General features: G+C 31.4%; 2 protein-coding genes across 2 annotated transcripts; both read right to left on the reverse strand.

Moving 5' to 3' along the window:
- Window positions 1-13826: 13826 nt before the first annotated feature.
- On the reverse strand, window positions 13827-14345 carry LOC111985889 (oleosin 20.3 kDa). Its single transcript, XM_024017535.2, has 2 exons — window positions 13977-14345; window positions 13827-13838 (listed from the first exon to the last, which is right to left on the reverse strand). The coding sequence occupies exons 1-2, from the start codon at window positions 14343-14345 to the stop codon at window positions 13827-13829; spliced, it is 381 nt and encodes a 126-aa protein (XP_023873303.2).
- Window positions 14346-19678: 5333 nt separating this feature from the next.
- Window positions 19679-20086, reverse strand: LOC112004721 (oleosin 20.3 kDa). Its single transcript, XM_024036959.2, has one exon. It carries the CDS (start codon window positions 20084-20086, stop codon window positions 19679-19681), a length of 408 nt encoding a protein of 135 aa, XP_023892727.1.
- Between the last annotated feature and the right edge of the window lie 725 nt (window positions 20087-20811).

The raw sequence follows: 20811 nt of genomic DNA on the forward strand, positions 1-20811 counted from the left end.
GAAAAACATATTTCAAAACATGTTAAGAAAAGAAAAAACATATTTTCAGAACGACCCTTTAGAAGTCGCCTTTACGAAAGGTTCATGCTACTTTAAATTTTTTGAGTTGAAAGCGATAGAATTTTATTCAAACTATTATTATAATTTCTGTTACAATGGGAAGAAGACATGATGGCAATCTTTTTTTTCTTTTTTGATTGAAGACATGTCGCAATCTTGAATCCACACTGAATTTATGGTCACGTTAATAGTTACAAATTGGAATTAGGACAAGCATGGGTTTCTTTCTTAGGCCCGGACCAAGATTGAAACTTACCTTGCCGAGATTCATGGCGTAACTTCTAATCAAAGTTTTTATTTAACTTATTGAACCCCACTCCAATTTAATTCAATTCTTTTTTTTATAACGTATCAGAAATTTTGGTCAATATAAGAAGGCTATGATGGACCTTTCCATTCTGCTTTATAATCAATTATGGATAAATCAAGATACATAATTACATATAGCCAAAATAAATAAATTGAAAAAAAAAAAAAAAGACTTTCTAAGCCTTCATTAGCCTTTGTATAGAAAGAATTATATGTCCAAATATATTTTTGGCTCCTAGAATTTGATTTAAGTTCAATTGTTGCTCCAAAATTTTAGAAGGTACAATTTAGTTTTTTTTTTTTTTAATATTAAAAAGACATCACTTTCACTATTTTTCATTTAATTTTATGTTAAATCACCTTTTAATTTTAAGAAAGTTATTTAACAGATGGTAGTACTTGGAGTCTGTTTAGATACCATTTATTGCTAAAAACTGAAAACTTATTGTTGAAAACACTGTAACAAAATAATTTTTAAATGTGTGAATATTGCCGTGAGACCCATTTTATAGAAAAAATTTGCTGAATTTTGTACTTGCTGGTCCCGTGAACAGTGCACAAAACCCAGCCAAAAAAACCACAGACGCACAAAACGCCACTCCTGCTGCTATCCAAACTCACACTTGGTAGGTAGGATGAAATTTTAAATTTTCAGGGACTAAAAGGGTACATTTGATATATTGAATGTAGATTATATTAGGAATAATAATCTTTATTACTAGAAATAGAAGACATTGTGATAGAATAACTATTACTATTTATAAGTTTGGTTGTTACATATAGTCATAGAAAGCTAGTAAAATATGAAGTACAAGGAAAATTTATATTTTTGGAAATACGTTAATTTTAAAACCTATTAAATGCACTAAAGAATATTTATTACATCAATTTTAAAGAGGAATAACTATTTTCCAATTTAGAATAATTATTCCTATGTAATAACTAATCAATGTGATAAAGATGCAACCAAATGACCGAATTATTATAAACGTGAATAACTATTCCATTACAGAAGCTATTATAGCATATCAAACATACCCTAAATTGTTTATCACTTCTTAAAAAGGTGAAACCAAAATGGATTAAATTTCAAAAACAAAAAATTTATTTTACCCAAAATAAAAAAATAAATAAAGGAAACAATTTTTTTTTTAATTTGTTAATCTATTCAATATTCAAACAATGTAAAAGTATGTTTAAATGAGTTAATTTTATCTTAAAAAATCAGGTTTGTTAAAATTTAGCTCTAATGGAAAACGATAGATTATTTTTTTGATTAATTAATTAATCAAAAAAATAACAATTCTTAGTAGTAATTGAAAATAGAATCTATGTAATAATCTGAGCAACTGTCATTTATGTCATCCGCAATGAAGCCAACCTCAGTGCAATATCTCTTTGTTGATTTGATTTGAGATACGAACATATAGCAATTGAGCATTCCACCAAAAAAACTAGTGGGTAGGATAGAATAACTTGACAAGCCCCCAGTGTGAATATTTTGATCTTTCTTTGTAATGCTAAAAGATATCATAGCCAAAAACACCATTAGTCGAGCCAGTCCACACTAAACCATCTTCAGGTCGTGGCTTCAAATGATGGGAAGACCTGGTCTGGTTTACAATATCAAAATTGCATACCTGGTTTTATTGGTCTATAAGCTCTATAACTTACACAAGCAATCCTCATAGAGAAACTGAGGTGGGGAAATTGATAAAGCCTGTATGTGTGTTGCTGGAGATGGTCCATGTCTTGACAAATCCACATCTTATCCCCTTTACCAATTCGCCATCTTGAGTGAGTCGTGACCCATTCCTAATAATGTCCCTAGCTTTGGGCAATGCTATGCTAGGGGCATATGAGGAGTATGGTAGGACCCTAGCCTCCAAGACTGAACAATTTGAAAAATATTTGGATTTAAAAACACAAAACAATAGAGTTTGGGTTTTTCATAAGTCTTTACCCTTGCTTGGCTACCCTCACATCTAGTTAAACACATGTTATTTCAGAAAAATTATAGGATTAAAACTTATATCACATTCATTTTCATAATTATTTGATGTAGTTGATTATAAGTGGTTGAAAAAAAAAAGTAGGTTCATGTGAAAGTAACGGATAGTTAATTACAATTTGCCACATAAGATAATTGTGAAAATGTGTGTGAAATAGATAATAGTTCTAGAATAATTCTATTATAAAATTCCAGCCCATCTATTGAATTCTGTTCTCATTCCCTTTGCTCCCACAAAATTTACCCGTAACCCATTTGGAAAATGAAAATAGCTCATTGCACATGTTGGTATAGCTTGTGCCACAACTTCTATAAAAATTTCTCATCCCGTTTGAGATAGTAACCTCTCCTTCCAATTATTTATCATTTTTCCAAAATCCTAAACTTAATTTCATCAAAAGCTTTATTTTTGCTCCCCCCAATCATTGGAGGCAAGGCAACTTGAAATATTTTCTCCAAAGGGTCTAACCGTTTAAGTCTAATGCTCTCATAACATTCCTTATGTCCCTCTGTATATCAAGAGGCATTCGTGCTAAAAAAACACAATGATCTCTTCACAATTTAGTTTTTGCCCCGAAGCTTTTTTCATATGTAGTGAGCGTTTGTGAGAAGTGAAAACATGAACCTCCACTTTTGGGACAAAATTGGGAAATGCCCCATTTGGGTAAAAATAGCATCATAATGCCCTTTTTTCCAAACTATATAGGGAAATGCCCCCATTTTCTAACTCGATTTTCTCAAAATCGAGTTATAAAAAAAAATTCTGGAGCCCTATAGCGGTGTTTTTAAGGACCTATAGTGACATTTTCAGAATCTATAGTGACGTTTTGTAACTCGATTTCCATAAAATCGAGTTATAGGCAATTTTTTTAATTTTTTTTACCTATAACTCGATTTCTTATAAATCGAAGTTTTGTAACTCGATTTCCATAAAATCGAGTTATAGGCAATTTTTTTAATTTTTTTTACCTATAACTCGATTTCTTATAAATCGAGTTAAAAAACGCCACTATAGGTCCTAAAAAGGTCACTATAGGCTCCTAAAAAACGCCGCTATAGGACCTAACTCGATTTTGAGAAAATCGAGTTATAAAAGAAGGGCATTTCTCTATATAGTTTGGAGAAAATGGCATTATGCTGCTATTTTTACCCAAACGGGGCATTTCTCAATTTTGTCCTCCACTTTTGCTCAAACCTCATTTTTAGCATTACAAGCTTCAAATAAGTCCATTCCACCGCTCATAGCCATGAGCATGAGCTTGAATACTGCCAATTTTGATGTATTTTTCCTTAGTGCTTATTTTCAATGTAATGCAATGACTCAAAAGCACTTTTGTTGTCTGAGATAATACAAGAAAGAATTCTTTTAAGTCTGCTTGCCAAACATTTTGGACACTATCTCATACATTACAACACTTTGAACACTATTTTAGTTTTCATGTAAAAATTTAGTTATACCTTAATAAGTTGCTTTCTAAACTAAAAACATAAACAATGTTTTAAACTCTTGCAACGGTAAAATTTCAGAAACAAGATGTCAATAAAAATTACATTAAATTTAGTTAACCCAAAAATCAAAGTAATAATAGAGATTAAATTTAATAAGGATGTGATGTAAAACCCAAGTTTTACCTTTCCAATCCTAATATGTCATATCATCATATTACATATTAAATAATAAACACATTCACACTCAATCAATTTTAATACTCATTTGAAAATCCAACTTAACTATGAGTTTATTAAGATATTATTATGTGTAATAAGATGTATTGAATTTTAAGTAAAAAAATGATGTGACAATCTCTTATTGGATGATGTAAAACTCATGTTTTACACCAAATCCTTATCAAATTCAGACTTATAATAATAATGTAACACTCATATATCTTCACTGTTCAACTCGTTTAAAATAAGTTGTGAAAATCGGTTCCAATTAGTTTGATTATATAAAAAATTTTGTTATGGAATAGATTCAAATTGAGGCAACATTTAGTATATTGAATTTTAATAATAAAGAACAATAATCATTAAGTGAGCATAGTTAAATATAAATCATATCTTATCTACAAAACAAAACAAAATAAATAAGTGGTGCAAAATTTAAGTGGTGTCCTAATAAGTAATCACCAATGTTTTGCACAATCACTTTCGTGCGGGTCAAAATTCGGTCAAGGTCTCGACTCGGGAGTCGGGTTGGCTCAGGGAAACGAGCTAAAAGAAAATCCACATCTTATCCCCTTTACCAATTCGCCATCTTGAGTGAGTCGTGACCCATTCCTAATAATGTCCCTAGCTTTGGGCAATGCTATGCTAGGGGCATATGAGGAGTATGGTAGGACCCTAGCCTCCAAGACTGAACAATTTGAAAAATATTTGGATTTAAAAACACAAAACAATAGAGTTTGGGTTTTTCATAAGTCTTTACCCTTGCTTGGCTACCCTCACATCTAGTTAAACACATGTTATTTCAGAAAAATTATAGGATTAAAACTTATATCACATTCATTTTCATAATTATTTGATGTAGCTGATTATAAGTGGTTGAGAAAAAGAAGTAGGTTCATGTGAAAGTAACAAGTAGTTAATTACAATTTGCCACATAAGATAATTGTGAAAATGTGTGTGAAATAGATAATAGTTCTAGAATAATTCTATTATAAAATTCCAGCCCATCTATTGAATTCTGTTCTCATTCCCTTTGCTCCCACAAAAATTTACCCGTAACCCATTTGGAAAATGAAAATAGCTCATTGCACATGCTGGTATAGCTTGTGGCCTTGTGCCACAACTTCTATAAAAATTTCTCATCCCGTTTGGGATAGTAACCTCTCCTTCCAATCATTTATCATTTTTCCAAAATCCTTAACTTAATTTCATCAAAAGCTTTATTTTTGCTCCTCCCAATCATTGGAGGCAAGGCAACTTGAAATATTTTCTCCAAAGGGTCTAACCGTTTAAGTCTAATGCTCTCATATGTCATATCATAACATTCCTTATGTCTCTCTGTATATCAAGAGGCATTCGTGCTAAAAAAACACAATGATCTCTTCACAATTCAGTTTTTGCCCCGAAGCTTTTTTCATATGTAGTGAGTGTTTGTGAGAAGTGAAAACATGAACCTCCACTTTTGCTCAAACCTCATTTTTAGCATTACAAGCTTCAAATAAGTCCATTCCACCGCTCATAGCCATAAGCATGAGCTTGAATACTGCCAATTTTGATGTCTTTTTCCTTAGCGCTTATTTTCAATGTAATGCAATGACTCAAAAGCACTTTTGTTGTCTGAGATAATACAAGAAAGAATTCTTTTAAGTCTGCTTGCCAAACATTTTGGACACTATCTCATACATTACAACACTTTGAACACTATTTTAGTTTTCATGTAAAAATTTAGTTATACCTTAATAAGTTGCTTTCTAAACTAAAAACATAAACAATGTTTTAAACTCTTGCAACGGTAAAATTTCAGAAACACGATGTCAATAAAAATTACATTAAATTTAGTTAACCCAAAAATCAAAATAATAATAAAGATTAAATTTAATAAGGATGTGATGTAAAACTCAAGTTTTACCCTTCCAATCCTAACATATCATATCATCATATTACATATTAAATAATAAACGCATTCACACTCAATCAATTTTAATACTCATTTGAAAATCCAACTTAACTATGAGTTTATTAAGATGTTATTATGTGTGATAAGATGTATTAAATTTTAAGTAAAAAAATAATGTAATAATCTCTTATTGGATGATGTAAAACTCATGTTTTACACCAATTCTTATCAAATTTGGACTTATAATAATAATGTAACACTCATATATCTTCACTGTTCAACACGTTTAAAATAAGTTGTGAAAATGGGTTCCAATTAGTTTGATTATATAAAAAAATTTGTTATGGAATAGATTCGAATTGAGGCAACATTTAGTATCTTGAATTTTAATAATAAAGAACAATAATCATTAAGTGAGCATAGTTAAATATAAATCATATCGTATCTACAAAACAAAATAAAATAAATAAGTGGTGCAAAATTTAAGTGGTGTCCTAATAAGTAATCACCAATGTTTTGCACAATCACTTTCATGCGGGTCAAAATTCGGTCAAGGTCTCGACTCGGGAGTCGGGTTGGCTCAGGGAAACGAGCTAAAAGCTCGAGCATCGACATTATTGGCTTGTGGACTCGAGACAAGGATTATACAATATATATATATATATATACAGCTTAAAATAATTGTTTCCTTTTTTTTTGAAGGATTCCAATTTGTTAAGTTGGGGGGTCACAATTAGTGGGTCCTTATTTATTTATTAAGTTCATAAAATATTTGGTGTGAATTGCTATTAAGTGGATTTTTTTTTTTGAAAGGGAATTGCAATAAGTGGGTATGACTTGCCTTGTCAAATTAATGATAATTACCTACCATTCCAAGTCTATAATTATAGCTCAATTTTCATGTCAACTGTTGATAGGTCCCTCCATTTCAGTTCAATAATTTTTAGCCGAATCTAAAATTGTTTTGTTTGGTTGAATTCTTGCAAATGAGTTTGAGCTTCAATGTTAGTTAATGCTCCAACAAAGTTGGGCTCGGCCTCAATTTTCTTTTCCACCCCAGTAAATTGCATGCAATTGATTGCCAGAAAAAACTGCAATCAATATTGAATTTTCTAATGGTCAAATTTTTTTTTTTTGAATTTTCTATTCAGAAAACAGAGTCAATAAAGACTTTCTCAATCCTCCTTTTTCCAAAGGAATTTATTGTTTTGAAAAAACTCAAACAGGTTCCTCAACTTTATTATATTGATTACATAAGATATTACCAAACTTAAACGCACAACCATAATAGCTTAATTTCTGTGCTGACTTATACAATGTTTTCTTTCTCTAGAGACATCTAGATTCTAGAGACAACTTTTCAATTAGTTCATTCACCAAATTAGATAAAGGTCAAGAGTTAGACACAATATTTAGATACAGCTCTTTAGATTCATCTTTTAAGATTTAGTTATATGGCAATACTTAACTAGAACTACACTTTCATCCTATGAGAAAAAAGTCTTAAATTCTAAACCTTGTCTTAACCCATAAGCAGTTTTAATCCCTAAAAAACTGAAAATATTTACTTTTAATCACCCAAAAAAAAAAAAAAAAACACTTAAAATGATCACTTTGTGAAGTAATAAAATCTGTCCAGTCGGTTTTGTTACAATAAATATTAGAGATATTCTAGTGGTTTTACAAACCAGGCATTTTGATACCATCAATCCAATGCCAATGACAGCCAAATTCCTCATCAATCAGCCAAACATTTTCCACAAGAAGCTGCGCATAATTGAGAATGCAGCCTTGATTCCTTATCATGAAAAGGATAGGACCAAGGTTGAGAATTATTGTTGTTATTCGCCCAACAATACTGACTATTATTCCTTCGCAAACAATTTTGTACTACAAACAAATGCACCCGGAAAACAAAAAGAACAAAGGACCAATTAATAATAGTTATTATTAATTGTCCCTTCGCAAAAAATTTAGTACCAAAACTTGACCCCTACAATTACAACCAATTCGCCATGAAACTAAAAGGACCAAAGTTGAGACCAAATTCATCCAAAAGCAGCGATTTTTTTTTTTTTTTTTTCCCATAAGCAAACAATTTTGTTTCTTTTTCATTTGTAAACCTTGTAATATGTTGTTCCATTTTCAAAATAGACATCCTAAACTTTAGGATCATCCTTTTTTGATGTGTTCGTTAATTCAAGTCAGAAAAATCTAATATTTAATTAAGAAAAGGGGAAATTGAAAGAACTAAAAAGAAGAAAAATCAATTTGATGTGTTCGTTAGTTCAAGTCAGAAGGGGAATAGAATAGTTGAGTTAGATCCGAAGTTATGGACTGATGCATGCCTCCACCAGAAAAATTGTTCAGCACTTGTTTGGATTGAGAGGCTTGCTTGGGTTATAAGCCACTTATCCTTTTTCCTTATTGTTCTCCCAGCTCCCCTTCTTTTTCAGGTGTTTGTAACTTGTGAGAAACCTTTATTAAAGTAAAATTATGCGTGATGCATGCACATATTAGAATTTAAACTAGTGTTAAAGTCATGTTAAGCATTGTCCTTGCCACATACAATGAAATATATAGATCACAAAACATACATGAACAGGTGGAAATTGAAAGAAATAAGAGCTATTATTTAGCATATGTGAAGACATATCTCCTTTGGATCACCCAATAAGAAAGTCTGGTTGTCATTTTCCCAATGTGCATTTCTTTCTCTATTACCGGCTTCTGTGTAGACCTAGCTCTTGATTCATTGTTTTGAGTTTTGTTTAAATAATGGCCAAAGAGCTGTAGCTCTCAAATAATGGCACTTCGTTTCGTGGAACGGTGGAAAGAGTATGATGGAGGATGAGGTTGGCTTCAATACTCACCAGGTGTAACTCACAAATCAAAATAACAAAAAGGATTGTTAAAACAGTGAATGATACTAAAATGAGTATGACCAGGTAGCAATAGATATATAAAAAAAGGGGCAGGTTTGCAGTATATATGTTGGTTTTCGTTCATATGCCTTATATGCCAGATTTTTTTTAATGGCTGGATTTTTATTAATTTGCTTTCCTGGTAGTGTAGTTAGGTCAATTTTTTCTGGAAACCTGTCAAGAAGGATCTGTGAATGAGTTCATAAAAATCTGTTAATTTTAAGTAGGGTTCATGGTTCAGTTGGTTGTACTTAGGGGTGTTCGTGATGTGGTATGGTGTGGTGCAATTTTGGACAATTTTTAGCACCGCACTTTGCTGTGCGGTTTAACTAAAACCATAATTGCACCACATTTCATTTTTGTGGTTACATGTGTGGTTTTGAGTTTAGCCAAAACCATAACCGTACTGCACCTCATATTTGCGATCACATGTGCGGTGCGGTGTATAAGATGCAATTTGAACGATTTGAAGTCAGTATATTTTTCAAAATTTGGGCTTTTCCTACCCCAAAACTAATTTTTCATTTTGTTTTGGGCCAAGTTTTAAATTATTGAGCTAATTTTTCTTTACTTTAGGCTGGTTTTTCTAGTGAACACTTGCTAGGGTTTTCTTCAGCATTTCTCGAGGATCCACCTGCCTCTGGTGGATCTTGTGCAACCTGGCCCAGCTCCTACCTGCCTCCCTTTTGGGCTTTCTTGGATGCCACCTCTTGTTTAAGTCTTTGGCCCATGCTTCTCTTTGTACCTCTTTTTCTTCCTAAGGCCCAATACTTTTTTCTTTTCTCCCCATGGTTGGGCTCCTCCCTTCATTATTTTTTTAAGGACCAAGCCTTTCTTCTTCATGGGCTGGGCCTCCCCCACTTTTAAGGGCCTGGTTCCTTATTACAATTTTGAACCTCAACAGCTTTCAGGGTCAATGGACTCCACAGGATATATTAGAGTTGCTACAAACTCCACCATTCCGTCAACAAGTAGATCATTTACTTATGTGAGAACATTTCTGTTGCATATACTGCTATGATGTTCAGAACATTTCCTTGAAACCATGTGGCACAAAATGTTCGCAAAAGAGAGCCATCTTTATTGGATCCAAACATGCAGAGAGTTGTTGCCAGTTTTTTTATTTTTAGTCTTCACAATTCATTTTTAGAAAAGGAAATAGAGAAGAAAAAGGGGTTTCAGTTCCTTATTTAAGAGGGGGTTGTTATGTGACCATTTTCTTTTCATCTTTTCCTTGCAGACAACTTCACCATTTTGTCCTTTCTTGAGGCACTTGAGGATTCAGTTTCCCGGACATTAGATTCCCAGGAGTCAAGGCAAGTTGACAAGGATTTAAGATCTCAATAAATGATCACGTGGATGAGTCATAGTGGAGGTACTTTCATACTTCACCATTTGCATCACATTTTGTATTCTATTTTATGTACCACTAATCACAACTTGTCATTTTTTTTTTTTTTTAAATTTTAACTTTAGCTATTTTATAAGAAAAGTTAATTAAATAAATACGTAGCAAGTTGTGATTGATGAAACATAAAATAGAACACAAAAATGAGACTCCTCTACTCTCAACTTGTATTTTTCACATGCATTTAGGAAAAATGTTTTTTTTTGGTTGGTTTTAATTTGCATTTATAACTCCTCTCTACATTGATCTATAACCTTTTCTTTTTAATAAAACAATCACATTAAGCGTCTCATTGAAATGATTGAATTAGATTACTGTTTTTGATACTCCATTAGCAATGTGAATTATTTGGATAGAAAAAGAATAATCAAACCGTTGTAGGAGCAGAGCTCTAGTAACTTCACCCAAAAGTCTTTAGTTCTAAGAAGTTTGTATGGTTAAACGGGAATTCTAATCAAGGCGAAGTATTCTTCTGTTGTAAAATTCATTGTTCGTTAAAATTTAAGTTGTAATTTTGTAGTTGTTGTTCTAGTGTACTTGTGTGCTAGAATAATTGTCTTAGATCAACAAAAATGATATTTTAATTTACTGCAGCAGGTAGTTGAAAAAAAAAAAAAATCGTTGCAGGTAGAGCTTATCAATGCTAGTTTGAAATAAGGGCGTGGCAATGGATGAAATTATCTATTTCATGCTACTTTTATGTTTTTTTAGTTCTATAACATATTATTGTAATATATATTTTAGCTATATATTGTTATTTACAAATTCAATTTATGTGATTGAGGTAAAATAAATCAAGATTAAATCATATATGTTCATGAAAAAGATTATATCATATATGTTCATAAAAAAGATTAAATCATATATCATATTTGATACTTTTTTCGTGCATTGCGCCATATGTTAAAACTCTTTAAAAAAAAAAAGTTGGGAGAAATTACTTTAGTTGTCCAAATCATATAATATATTATAAATTTGGAAAATTATATTTTAAATCCCATATTTTAAGGGTTGTAACAAATTAAATCATGTAGTTTAGAAAATAACAAATTAAATCCTAAATCTTATGAAATTTGCAAAGTAAACCTCGATTGATTTAAGTAAAACTATATTGTGTTTGAAGTTTAATATAAATTCATGAGTTATTTTTTAAAATTTTTAAATCTCATGGTTTAGTATTTTACTTTTGAATTTATAGGTTTTAATTTATAACTTTTTAAAACATCAAGGTCTAATATGTTGCTTTTGAAACTATGGAATTTAATCCGTTACTTTTTAAAATCTTAAGGTTTAATTTGTTGCCTTTAAAACTATAGAATTTAAAGTAAAATATTAGGTAAAAGTTGTGTTATACTTGCGGTGGCCTCCCATCTTATTTAATTAATTTTTAATGTCATGAAGTGCACTATAAAAATATTAAAAATTGTATAGCGTAATTTTATTTTTGTCAGGGAGACATTAAACTTATTAAGTATTAACATAGTTTATTTAATTGAAACTCTGTTATAAGGGTTCATATTTATTATATTTTAGTTTTTTTTTTTGGCCATGTAATTTGAAGAAATTTTAAAAAAGGATTCATTACTAATTATTCAAGTTGAATTATATTATTAAAATATTTTCTTATTTTACATATAATTTTTACTTAATCCATGCATCACATGAACATAATATTAGTGTGTATATGTACATAATTTTTTTTTTTGGGGGTTACATAATTAAGATGAATATTTTTATTGGTTACACCTTTTCTACAAATTAATTAATTTAAAATTTTAATTATTTGTGTGTGTGTGTGTATATATAATCAAATATCATTTAAAAATACTTTTCTATAAAACTTCCCCTTTGCACGCACATGTTAATGTCTAATTTTAGACCAGTTTTATACACAGCATTTTAATATTTGTTTATTGAAGTGCAATTTTTTTTCCCCAAATGACTATTTTTTACATCTACAAAAGAATAAAAATAAAATATAAATTACAAATTACAAATTACAAAAACCTTTAAATTGGAGAGAGTGTAATTAGAAACTATACGTGAATAATGATGTGATTTTTTGTGTGTTTACTTTAAAACTCAATATGTACTTTAATAACAAAATTGAAAATACAAAAAACCGGTTTGGGGAAACATCAGTATCACTTAGACCTGTTGTTGTGAGTGATTGGAGAAATGTCACTTGGGTCCATCGCTGACGACACCACTTTTATTGCCGTATGAGTTTGAGCTTCAATGTTAGTTAATGCTCCAACAAAAGTTGGACTCGGCCACAATTTTCCTTTTTCCCCAGTCTGCAATTGCATGCGCTTGATTTCCAGAGGAAACTGCAATCAATATGAATTTTCTATTGAGAAAACAGAGTCAATAAAGACTTTCTAATCCCCCTTTTTCCAAAGGAATTATTGTTTTGAAAAAAACTCAAACCCGTTCCTGAACTTTATTATATTGTTTATATAAGATATAACCAAAAAAATTTTTTAAGAGAGTTTCAACCTATGACGTCCGTTTTTGATAATAACTCTTTATCATTACATCAAAATACCAATCAGTTTTTTTTTTTGATAATAACTCTTTATCATTACATCAAAATACCAATCAGTTTTTAGTGTAGGCGGGGATTGAACTCCAGATTTTTTATACAACCATCAAAGATTTTACTAGTTGAGTTAACTGAAACCCATAAGATACGACCAAATTTAAATACAACTTATTAGGTATTGTAATTTTAATTCTTTAATTAATTAATTCAACCATAGTAACTTCTTTCCAAAAAAAAAAACCATAGTAACTTAATTTCTCTGTTGACATTTTCAATGTTTTTGGATTCTGCAAAGCCAACTTTTCAATTACCTTGCTCGTTGAAGGATTAGATCAAGGACAAAACTTAAATAGAATACTTAAGCGTACTTAAATTCTATTCCTTAGAACCATCGCACATTTATAGTATTTGTAAAATGTGAAGGGCAAAGGCCGGAGTTCAAGTTTCCAAGAATGAAACTCACACACTTAAGTTCTATTTGTTGAAGGATTAGATCAAGGGAAAAAGTTAGATAGAGTACTTAAGTTCTGTTTTTTATTTTTCCTTCTTAAAATTTAGACATATAACTATACTTAATTAAAAATATACTTTTATGAGAAAAAAGTCAGCCATGGTCTCTAAACCTTAACCATAAGCAGTTTTAATCTGAAAATCTTTTCTTTTAATCACTAAAAACTAAAATAAATAAAATAAAATAAAAAACTTAAAATGATCACTTTGCGAAGTAATAAAATTTGTCCAGTCGGTTTTTTACAATAAATATTAGAGATACTCTAGCGGTATTACGTAAGCCAAATAAGTCACAGAAAATAAGCTATATCAAACTAAAGCTTAAAGATAGATGCACAGGCAGATATTGCATTAAACCACAAATAGAATACATCGAAGCAGGCTCCTAGTAAAAAAAATTCATCAAACTTCAAATACATGTAGAACCCTTTGCAGCACAGCACATTAATTTATTTTCATTATCTTATCTACTATAATTAAGAAAGCATCAACATTCATTCATACACCTACACAAAAGCAAGCACATACAAGCATATAACACAACAAGCATTAATAAGCGAAGACATATATTATATTCCTCCTCCTTGCTCCTTCCAACCTCGATTCCTATATATTATTATTTGGAAAATTTTCCTGCAAATAACCAGCCCAATCCTTCCTTCTCTCCCTAACAGTACTTCCTTCTCCAAATCCCACATCTCTTCTGCCCTTAACTTGGTGAAAACCCATTCAAGTGTGGATAAACCACTCATTGCCATGAGTGCAGCCACAGAGAACCCAGCCACAGCTCCCCCAAGCACAAGGCCAGCAAAGAAGATTATAGGACTGAAGAGCAACAATAGAGGTGTGCTAACAAGTAAGATTGCCACTGATGCCATGAAACTCAACCCCATCGTGCCCAAAAGTGGTCCTCCTATGGCCATGCCAGCAAGTGATGCACAAACCACTTGACTCCCATGCACATGTCGTTGGTGTTCATGTCCACTAATAAAGACCTCTCGATTCTCAGCCATTTTAATGGTTCTAGAGCTCCTTCTATGGTGTAATGTGTTTTGTTTTGATTGTGTAATTGTGTTGGTGTTATATATGAACATGGTGGTGGAGCTTGAGTACGTGTTTAATAGGTGTTAAGGTTGAATCTTATGTGGCAATTTCTGAGTGTTGATGTAGCACATGTTAATGTAGGCTGTGACACGTATACCTATATATAGTTTTCGCCGACACCGAATGAATGAGCAATAGTGATTCTACTTTTTATAAATAAAAAAGAAAAGAAAAGAAAAGAATGAGCAATGATTTTGGTGGAAAATAATAATTATTACATACAGTAAAGTTATTGCATAAATATACAATTTGCAGATTAATGTCCATTTTAAAAATAGATAAAAATAACTAAGAAATTTATTTATTGAAAATTCTAGATATGATTAGACTAATTTTCACAAATATCAGTTGTGATCTTATGTATAAGTGATGTAATCTAATTATTAATTGACAAATGTGCAAATTGTATCAAAGCATACGACAAAAATATGTGTCCTTAGAAGAACTATTATTCATTACCTTCACAGTCACATCAATTTGTAATAAAATTAAGCAATTTATTTCATAATAACGTATTTAGTGAGTAATTACTGCACCACATTCATAACAATACAATTTATATTTGTAAGGGCGTGTTTGGATACCGTTTATTTGCTGAAAACTAAAAACTTATTACTGAAAATACTGTAACAAAATATATAATTTTAAAATGAGAAAACACTGTTGTTAAAACCTGTTCCCTTTTTCACTTCATGGCTGGTCCATGAACAGTGCCCCTCCCAAACACAATCACAAACTGCAGCTCCCAAACACACGCTAAGTATACGTATTAGTGATGAATTTGGGCAATTAGCACACGAGGGAAAGCCTGTATAAGTGTTTTATTCCCAATCAAATAATTAGAAGTTGGATTTTTATATCTATGTTGCCTAAAAATCTGCATGAGAATAGGTTGATCACAGTTCTATGTAGTGAAATTTACAAATCTTAAAATCCAGGCGATTGGTTAGCAGTTATATTTGCATTCAATTATCAACTAAATATATATAAATGTCTCACTTTTTAAAGGAATATTTGATTTTTTTTAGGCAGTGCAGACTCAAGATCATGTGGCTTCTTCATCTATGAATCCAATTTCATTGCCCTTCTCATCGGCGATTCAATCTCTTGTCAATAATGGTAACCTGTGAAAAAATCTTTTATTTATATGTGTATATGCATATGCCTACGCAATTTTCTTTTTATTTTAATAATGTGCATAACTTTTTTTTTAACAACAAAAAGTTTAAAAATTAGTCTTGAGGAATGTCTAATCATTTGGTATTTGCATTTGACAGATAACAATAACAATGAAGATAACTTGGCTGTTGCTGAGTCTCCTGAGGAAATAGAAGAGATTAGGTAACCATTATGAAACTAAAAAGTTCGAATATGATGGAAATAGAAGAGATTAGGTACCCATTATTAAACTAATAGTTAGAAAACGATTTGCTTAGTAAGTTGAATTAATTATTTTACTCTTAAGTTCTGGCTTGTATTTGTTAACATCTACGTTCATATTTCAGTAGGTTTTTGTTTAATTCCTTGCATTTGAAATTGCTCTTACTTCCCTTATCTATTTGTCAAATATATATATATATATATATATATTTATATTTTGTAATACAGAAACTTAGCTGAATGAGAGGCAACAAATAAGCGTACAAAATTACAGCATATACACTTGACACCAATGGTAAGCCATCATTAAAAATATTTATTAAGGTGATACTTTATAGTAGAATATGAGAGATGTTACGTCTACAACAATTTTACAACAAATCACAGGTAGTTAGTTGTTATTGGTTCAAATTTGAAACTAATATTAAGATTACATTTTTGCCCCAACAATAACAACCAGTAACAACCTACCACTTAGGATTTGTTATAAAAATGTTGTAAAAATGTTATAGATATATCATTTCTCAGTAGAATACATGCAGTTTTGGGTTTTATATTTAAGCTTCGTTTGGGTTGCATTTGTGTTTTCACACAGACAGGTTTTTGGCTGTTTTTATTTTTAATTTATTTTTATTCTATTTTTATTCCAGCACTTGGTGCACTGTTCATAGGACATGAACAGGGCCAAAATGGCCCTTTACCATCAATTTTCGAAATATTTGGCAAAAAATCACTGTTTCGGAAATAAACAGGAATCTACCACTTTTTCAAGTACTCGAGTTTGGTGAACTCGAGTACCCTATTTTATAATTTCACCGTGGCTGCTGAGCTAGAAATTGGTGATTAAAAAAAATTAAGTGGTACTCGAGCTTGGAAAACTCGAGTACCATGCAACACAATACTCGAGTATACCAGGCTCGAGTACCTTTTATAAAAAAAATACAGAAATTTTTTTTTCTACAGTACTCGAGTTTAGCAAACTCGAGTACTGTGTAATTTTTTTTTTTTGGTTTTTTTTTTTTTTGCTTGAGGATAATTGACAAATAAACATAGCCCAAGGCCCATGCCGAGGAGAGCAAGCTATTTCTGAGGAGAAGGGGGGAAGCCTAACTTCCTGGATCCACGCCGAGGATACCTTGTCCTCGGCCTGACAAAAGTGATTTCAGGGAGTGGCTAACCCCAAAGTAAGCTGTCACTCTCGCATTTAATGCACTCAACTAACCCTCCTGGCCGCATTAATGGGAAGGTAACCCCTTGGCAGGATAACGTTGGTTAGAGTGAGCCACTTGAGTGCTGATAAGGCCTCCGATGGGACGGACAACCAGAAGAAAAGCGAATAGACGGTTAACAGATGGAAGCAGGAGATAGGAAGATGGAAACTATAAAATGAGAGCCAGTAAAGCCAAAAAGAAGGAGGGGAAAAAAGAAAGGCCTCCTCGGCCACAGGCCGAGGAGCATTCCCTCATTTGTAAGAAAACACTTAGCCATTTTTAAAGAGAAGTTTGGGCATGGTGATCAACGGCCAGCACCTAAGCCTGTCAGCCCACTCTCTATAAATGTATTGTTTGGGCTTGTTGGGCTGAAAACCCAACACTCAATTCAAATTGAGTCCTTACAAGTGTGTATATGTACATAATTTTTTTTTTTTTGGTTACATGGTTAAGATGAATATTTTTATTGGTTACACCTTTTCTACAAATTAATTAATTTAAAATTTTAATTATTTGTGTGTGTGTGTGTGTGTGTATATATATAATCAAATATCATTTAAATTTACTTTTCTATAAAACTTCCCCTTTGCACGCACATGTTAATTTCTAATTTTAGACCAGTTTCATATACACAGCATTTTAATATTTGTTTATTGAAGTGCAATTTTTTTTCCCCAAATGACTATTTTTTACATCTACAAAAGAATAAAAATAAAATATAAATTACAAATTACAAATTACAAAAACCTTTAAATTGGAGAGAGTGTAATTAGAAACTATATGTGAATAATGATGTGATTTTTTGTGTGTTTACTTTAAAACTCAATATGTACTTTAATAACAAAATTGAAAATACAAAAAACCGGTTTGGGGAAACATCAATGTCACTTGGGCCTGTTGTTGTGAGTGACTGGAGAAATGTCACTTGGGTCCATCGCTGACGACACCACTTTTATTGCCGTAAGAGTTTGAGCTTCAATGTTAGTTAATGCTCCAACAAAAGTTGGACTCGGCCTCAATTTTCTTTTTCCCCCAGTTTGCAATTGCATGCGCTTGATTTCCAGAGGAAACTGCAATCAATATGAATTTTCTATTGAGAAAACAGAGTCAATAAAGACTTTCTAATCCCCCTTTTTCCAAAGGAATTATTGTTTTGAAAAAAACTCAAACCCGTTCCTGAACTTTATTATATTGTTTATATAAGATATGACTAAAAATTTTTTTTAAGAGAGTTTCAACCTATTATATGCTTTTGTTGAGTTAACTGAAACCCATAAGATACGACCAAATTTAAATCCAACTTATTAGGTATTGTAATTTTAATTCTTTTATTAATTAATTCAACCATAGTAACTTCTTTCCCCAAAAAAAAAAAAAACCATAGTAACTTAATTTCTATGTTGACATTTACAATGTTTTTGGATTCTGCAAAGCCAACTTTTCAATTACCTTGGTTGTTGAAGGATAAGATCAAGGACAAAACTTAAATAGAATACTTAAGCGTACTTAAGTTTTATTCCTTAGAACCATCGCACATTCATAGTGCAATAGTCGCTCCACAAGTATAAGTATTTGTAAAATGTGAAGGGTAAAGGCCAGAGTTCAAGTTTCCAGGAATGAGACTCACACACTTAAGTTCTATTCGTTGAAGGATTAGATCAAGGGCAAAATTTAGATAGAGTACTTAAGTTCTGTTTTTTATGTTCCCCTCTTAAAATTTAGACATATGACTGTATTTAATTAAAAATATACTTTTATGAGAAAAAGGTCAGCCATGGTCTCTAAACCTTAACCATAAGCAGTTTTAATCTGAAAATCTTTTCTTTTAATCACTAAAAACTAAAATAAATAAAATAAAATAAAAAACTTAAAATGATCACTTTGCGAAGTAATAAAATTTGTCCAGTCGGTTTTTTACAATAAATATTAGAGATACTCTAGCGGTATTACGTAAGCCAAATAAGTCACAGAAAATAAGCTATATCAAACTAAAGCTTAAAGATAGATGCACAGGCAGATATTGCATTAAACCACAAATAGAATACATCGAAGCAGGCTCCTAGTAAAAAAAATTCATCAAACTTCAAATACATGTAGAACCCTTTGCAGCACAGCACATTAATTTATTTTCATTATCAGTCAGCCATGGTCTCTAAACCTTAACCATAAGCAGTTTTAATCTGAAAATCTTTTCTTTTAATCACTAAAAACTAAAATAAATAAAATAAAATAAAAAACTTAAAATGATCACTTTGCGAAGTAATAAAATTTGTCCAGTCGGTTTTTTACAATAAATATTAGAGATACTCTAGCGGTATTACGTAAGCCAAATAAGTCACAGAAAATAAGCTATATCAAACTAAAGCTTAAAGATAGATGCACAGGCAGATATTGCATTAAACCACAAATAGAATACATCGAAGCAGGCTCCTAGTAAAAAAAATTCATCAAACTTCAAATACATGTAGAACCCTTTGCAGCACAGCACATTAATTTATTTTCATTATCATATCTACTATAATTAAGAAAGCATCAACATTCATTCATACACCTACACAAAAGCAAGCACATACAAGCATGTAACACAACAAGCATTAATAAGCGAAGACATATATTATATTCCTCCTCCTTGCTCCTTCCAACCTCGATTCCTATATATTATTATTTGGAAAATTTTCCTGCAAATAACCAGCCCAATCCTTCCCTCTCTCCCTAACAGTACTTCCTTCTCCAAATCCCACATCTCTTCTACCCTTAACTTGGTGAAAACCCCATTCAAGTGTGGATAAACCACTCATTGCCATGAGTGCAGCCACAGAGAACCCAGCCACAGCTCCCCCAAGCACAAGGCCAGCAAAGAAGATTATAGGACTGAAGAGCAACAATAGAGGTGTGCTAACAAGTAAGATTGCCACTGATGCCATGAAACTCAACCCCATCGTGCCCAAAAGTGGTCCTCCTATGGCCATGCCAGCAAGTGATGCACAAACCACTTGACTCCCATGCACATGTCGTTGGTGTTCATGTCCACTAATAAAGACCTCTCGATTCTCAGCCATTTTAATGGTTCTAGAGCTCCTTCTATGGTGTAATGTGTTTTGTTTTGATTGTGTAATTGTGTTGGTGTTATATATGAACATGGTGGTGGAGCTGGAGTACGTGTTTAATAGGTGTTGAGGCTGAATCTTATGTGGCAATTTCTGAGTGTTGATGTAGCACATGTTAATGTAGGCTGTGACACGTATACCTATATATAGTTTTCGCCGACACCGAATGAATGAGCAATAGTGATTCTACTTTTTATAAATAAAAAAGAAAAGAAAAGAAAAGAATGAGCAATGATTTTGGTGGAAAATAATAATTATTACATATAGTAAAGTTATTGCATAAATATACAATTTGCAGATTAATGTCCATTTTAAAAATAAATAAAAATAACTAAGAAATTTATTTATTGAAAATTCTAGATATGATTAGATTACTTTTCACAAATATCAGTGGTGATCTCATGTGTAAGTGATGTAATCTAATTATTAATTGACAAATGTGCAAATTGTATCAAAGCATACAACAAAAATATGTGTCCTTAGAAGAACTGTTATTCATTACCTTCACAATCACATCAATTTGTAATAAAATTAAGCAATTTATTTCATAATAACGTATTTAGTGAGTAATTATTGCACCACATTCATAACAATACAATTTATATTTGTAAGAGCGTGTTTAGATACCGCTTATTTGCTGAAAACTAAAAACTTATTACTGAAAATACTGTAGCAAA

Source organism: Quercus suber, unplaced genomic scaffold (assembly GCF_002906115.3).
Source record: "Quercus suber isolate HL8 unplaced genomic scaffold, Cork oak 2.0 scaffold_926, whole genome shotgun sequence".
Taxonomy (NCBI): domain Eukaryota; kingdom Viridiplantae; phylum Streptophyta; class Magnoliopsida; order Fagales; family Fagaceae; genus Quercus; species Quercus suber.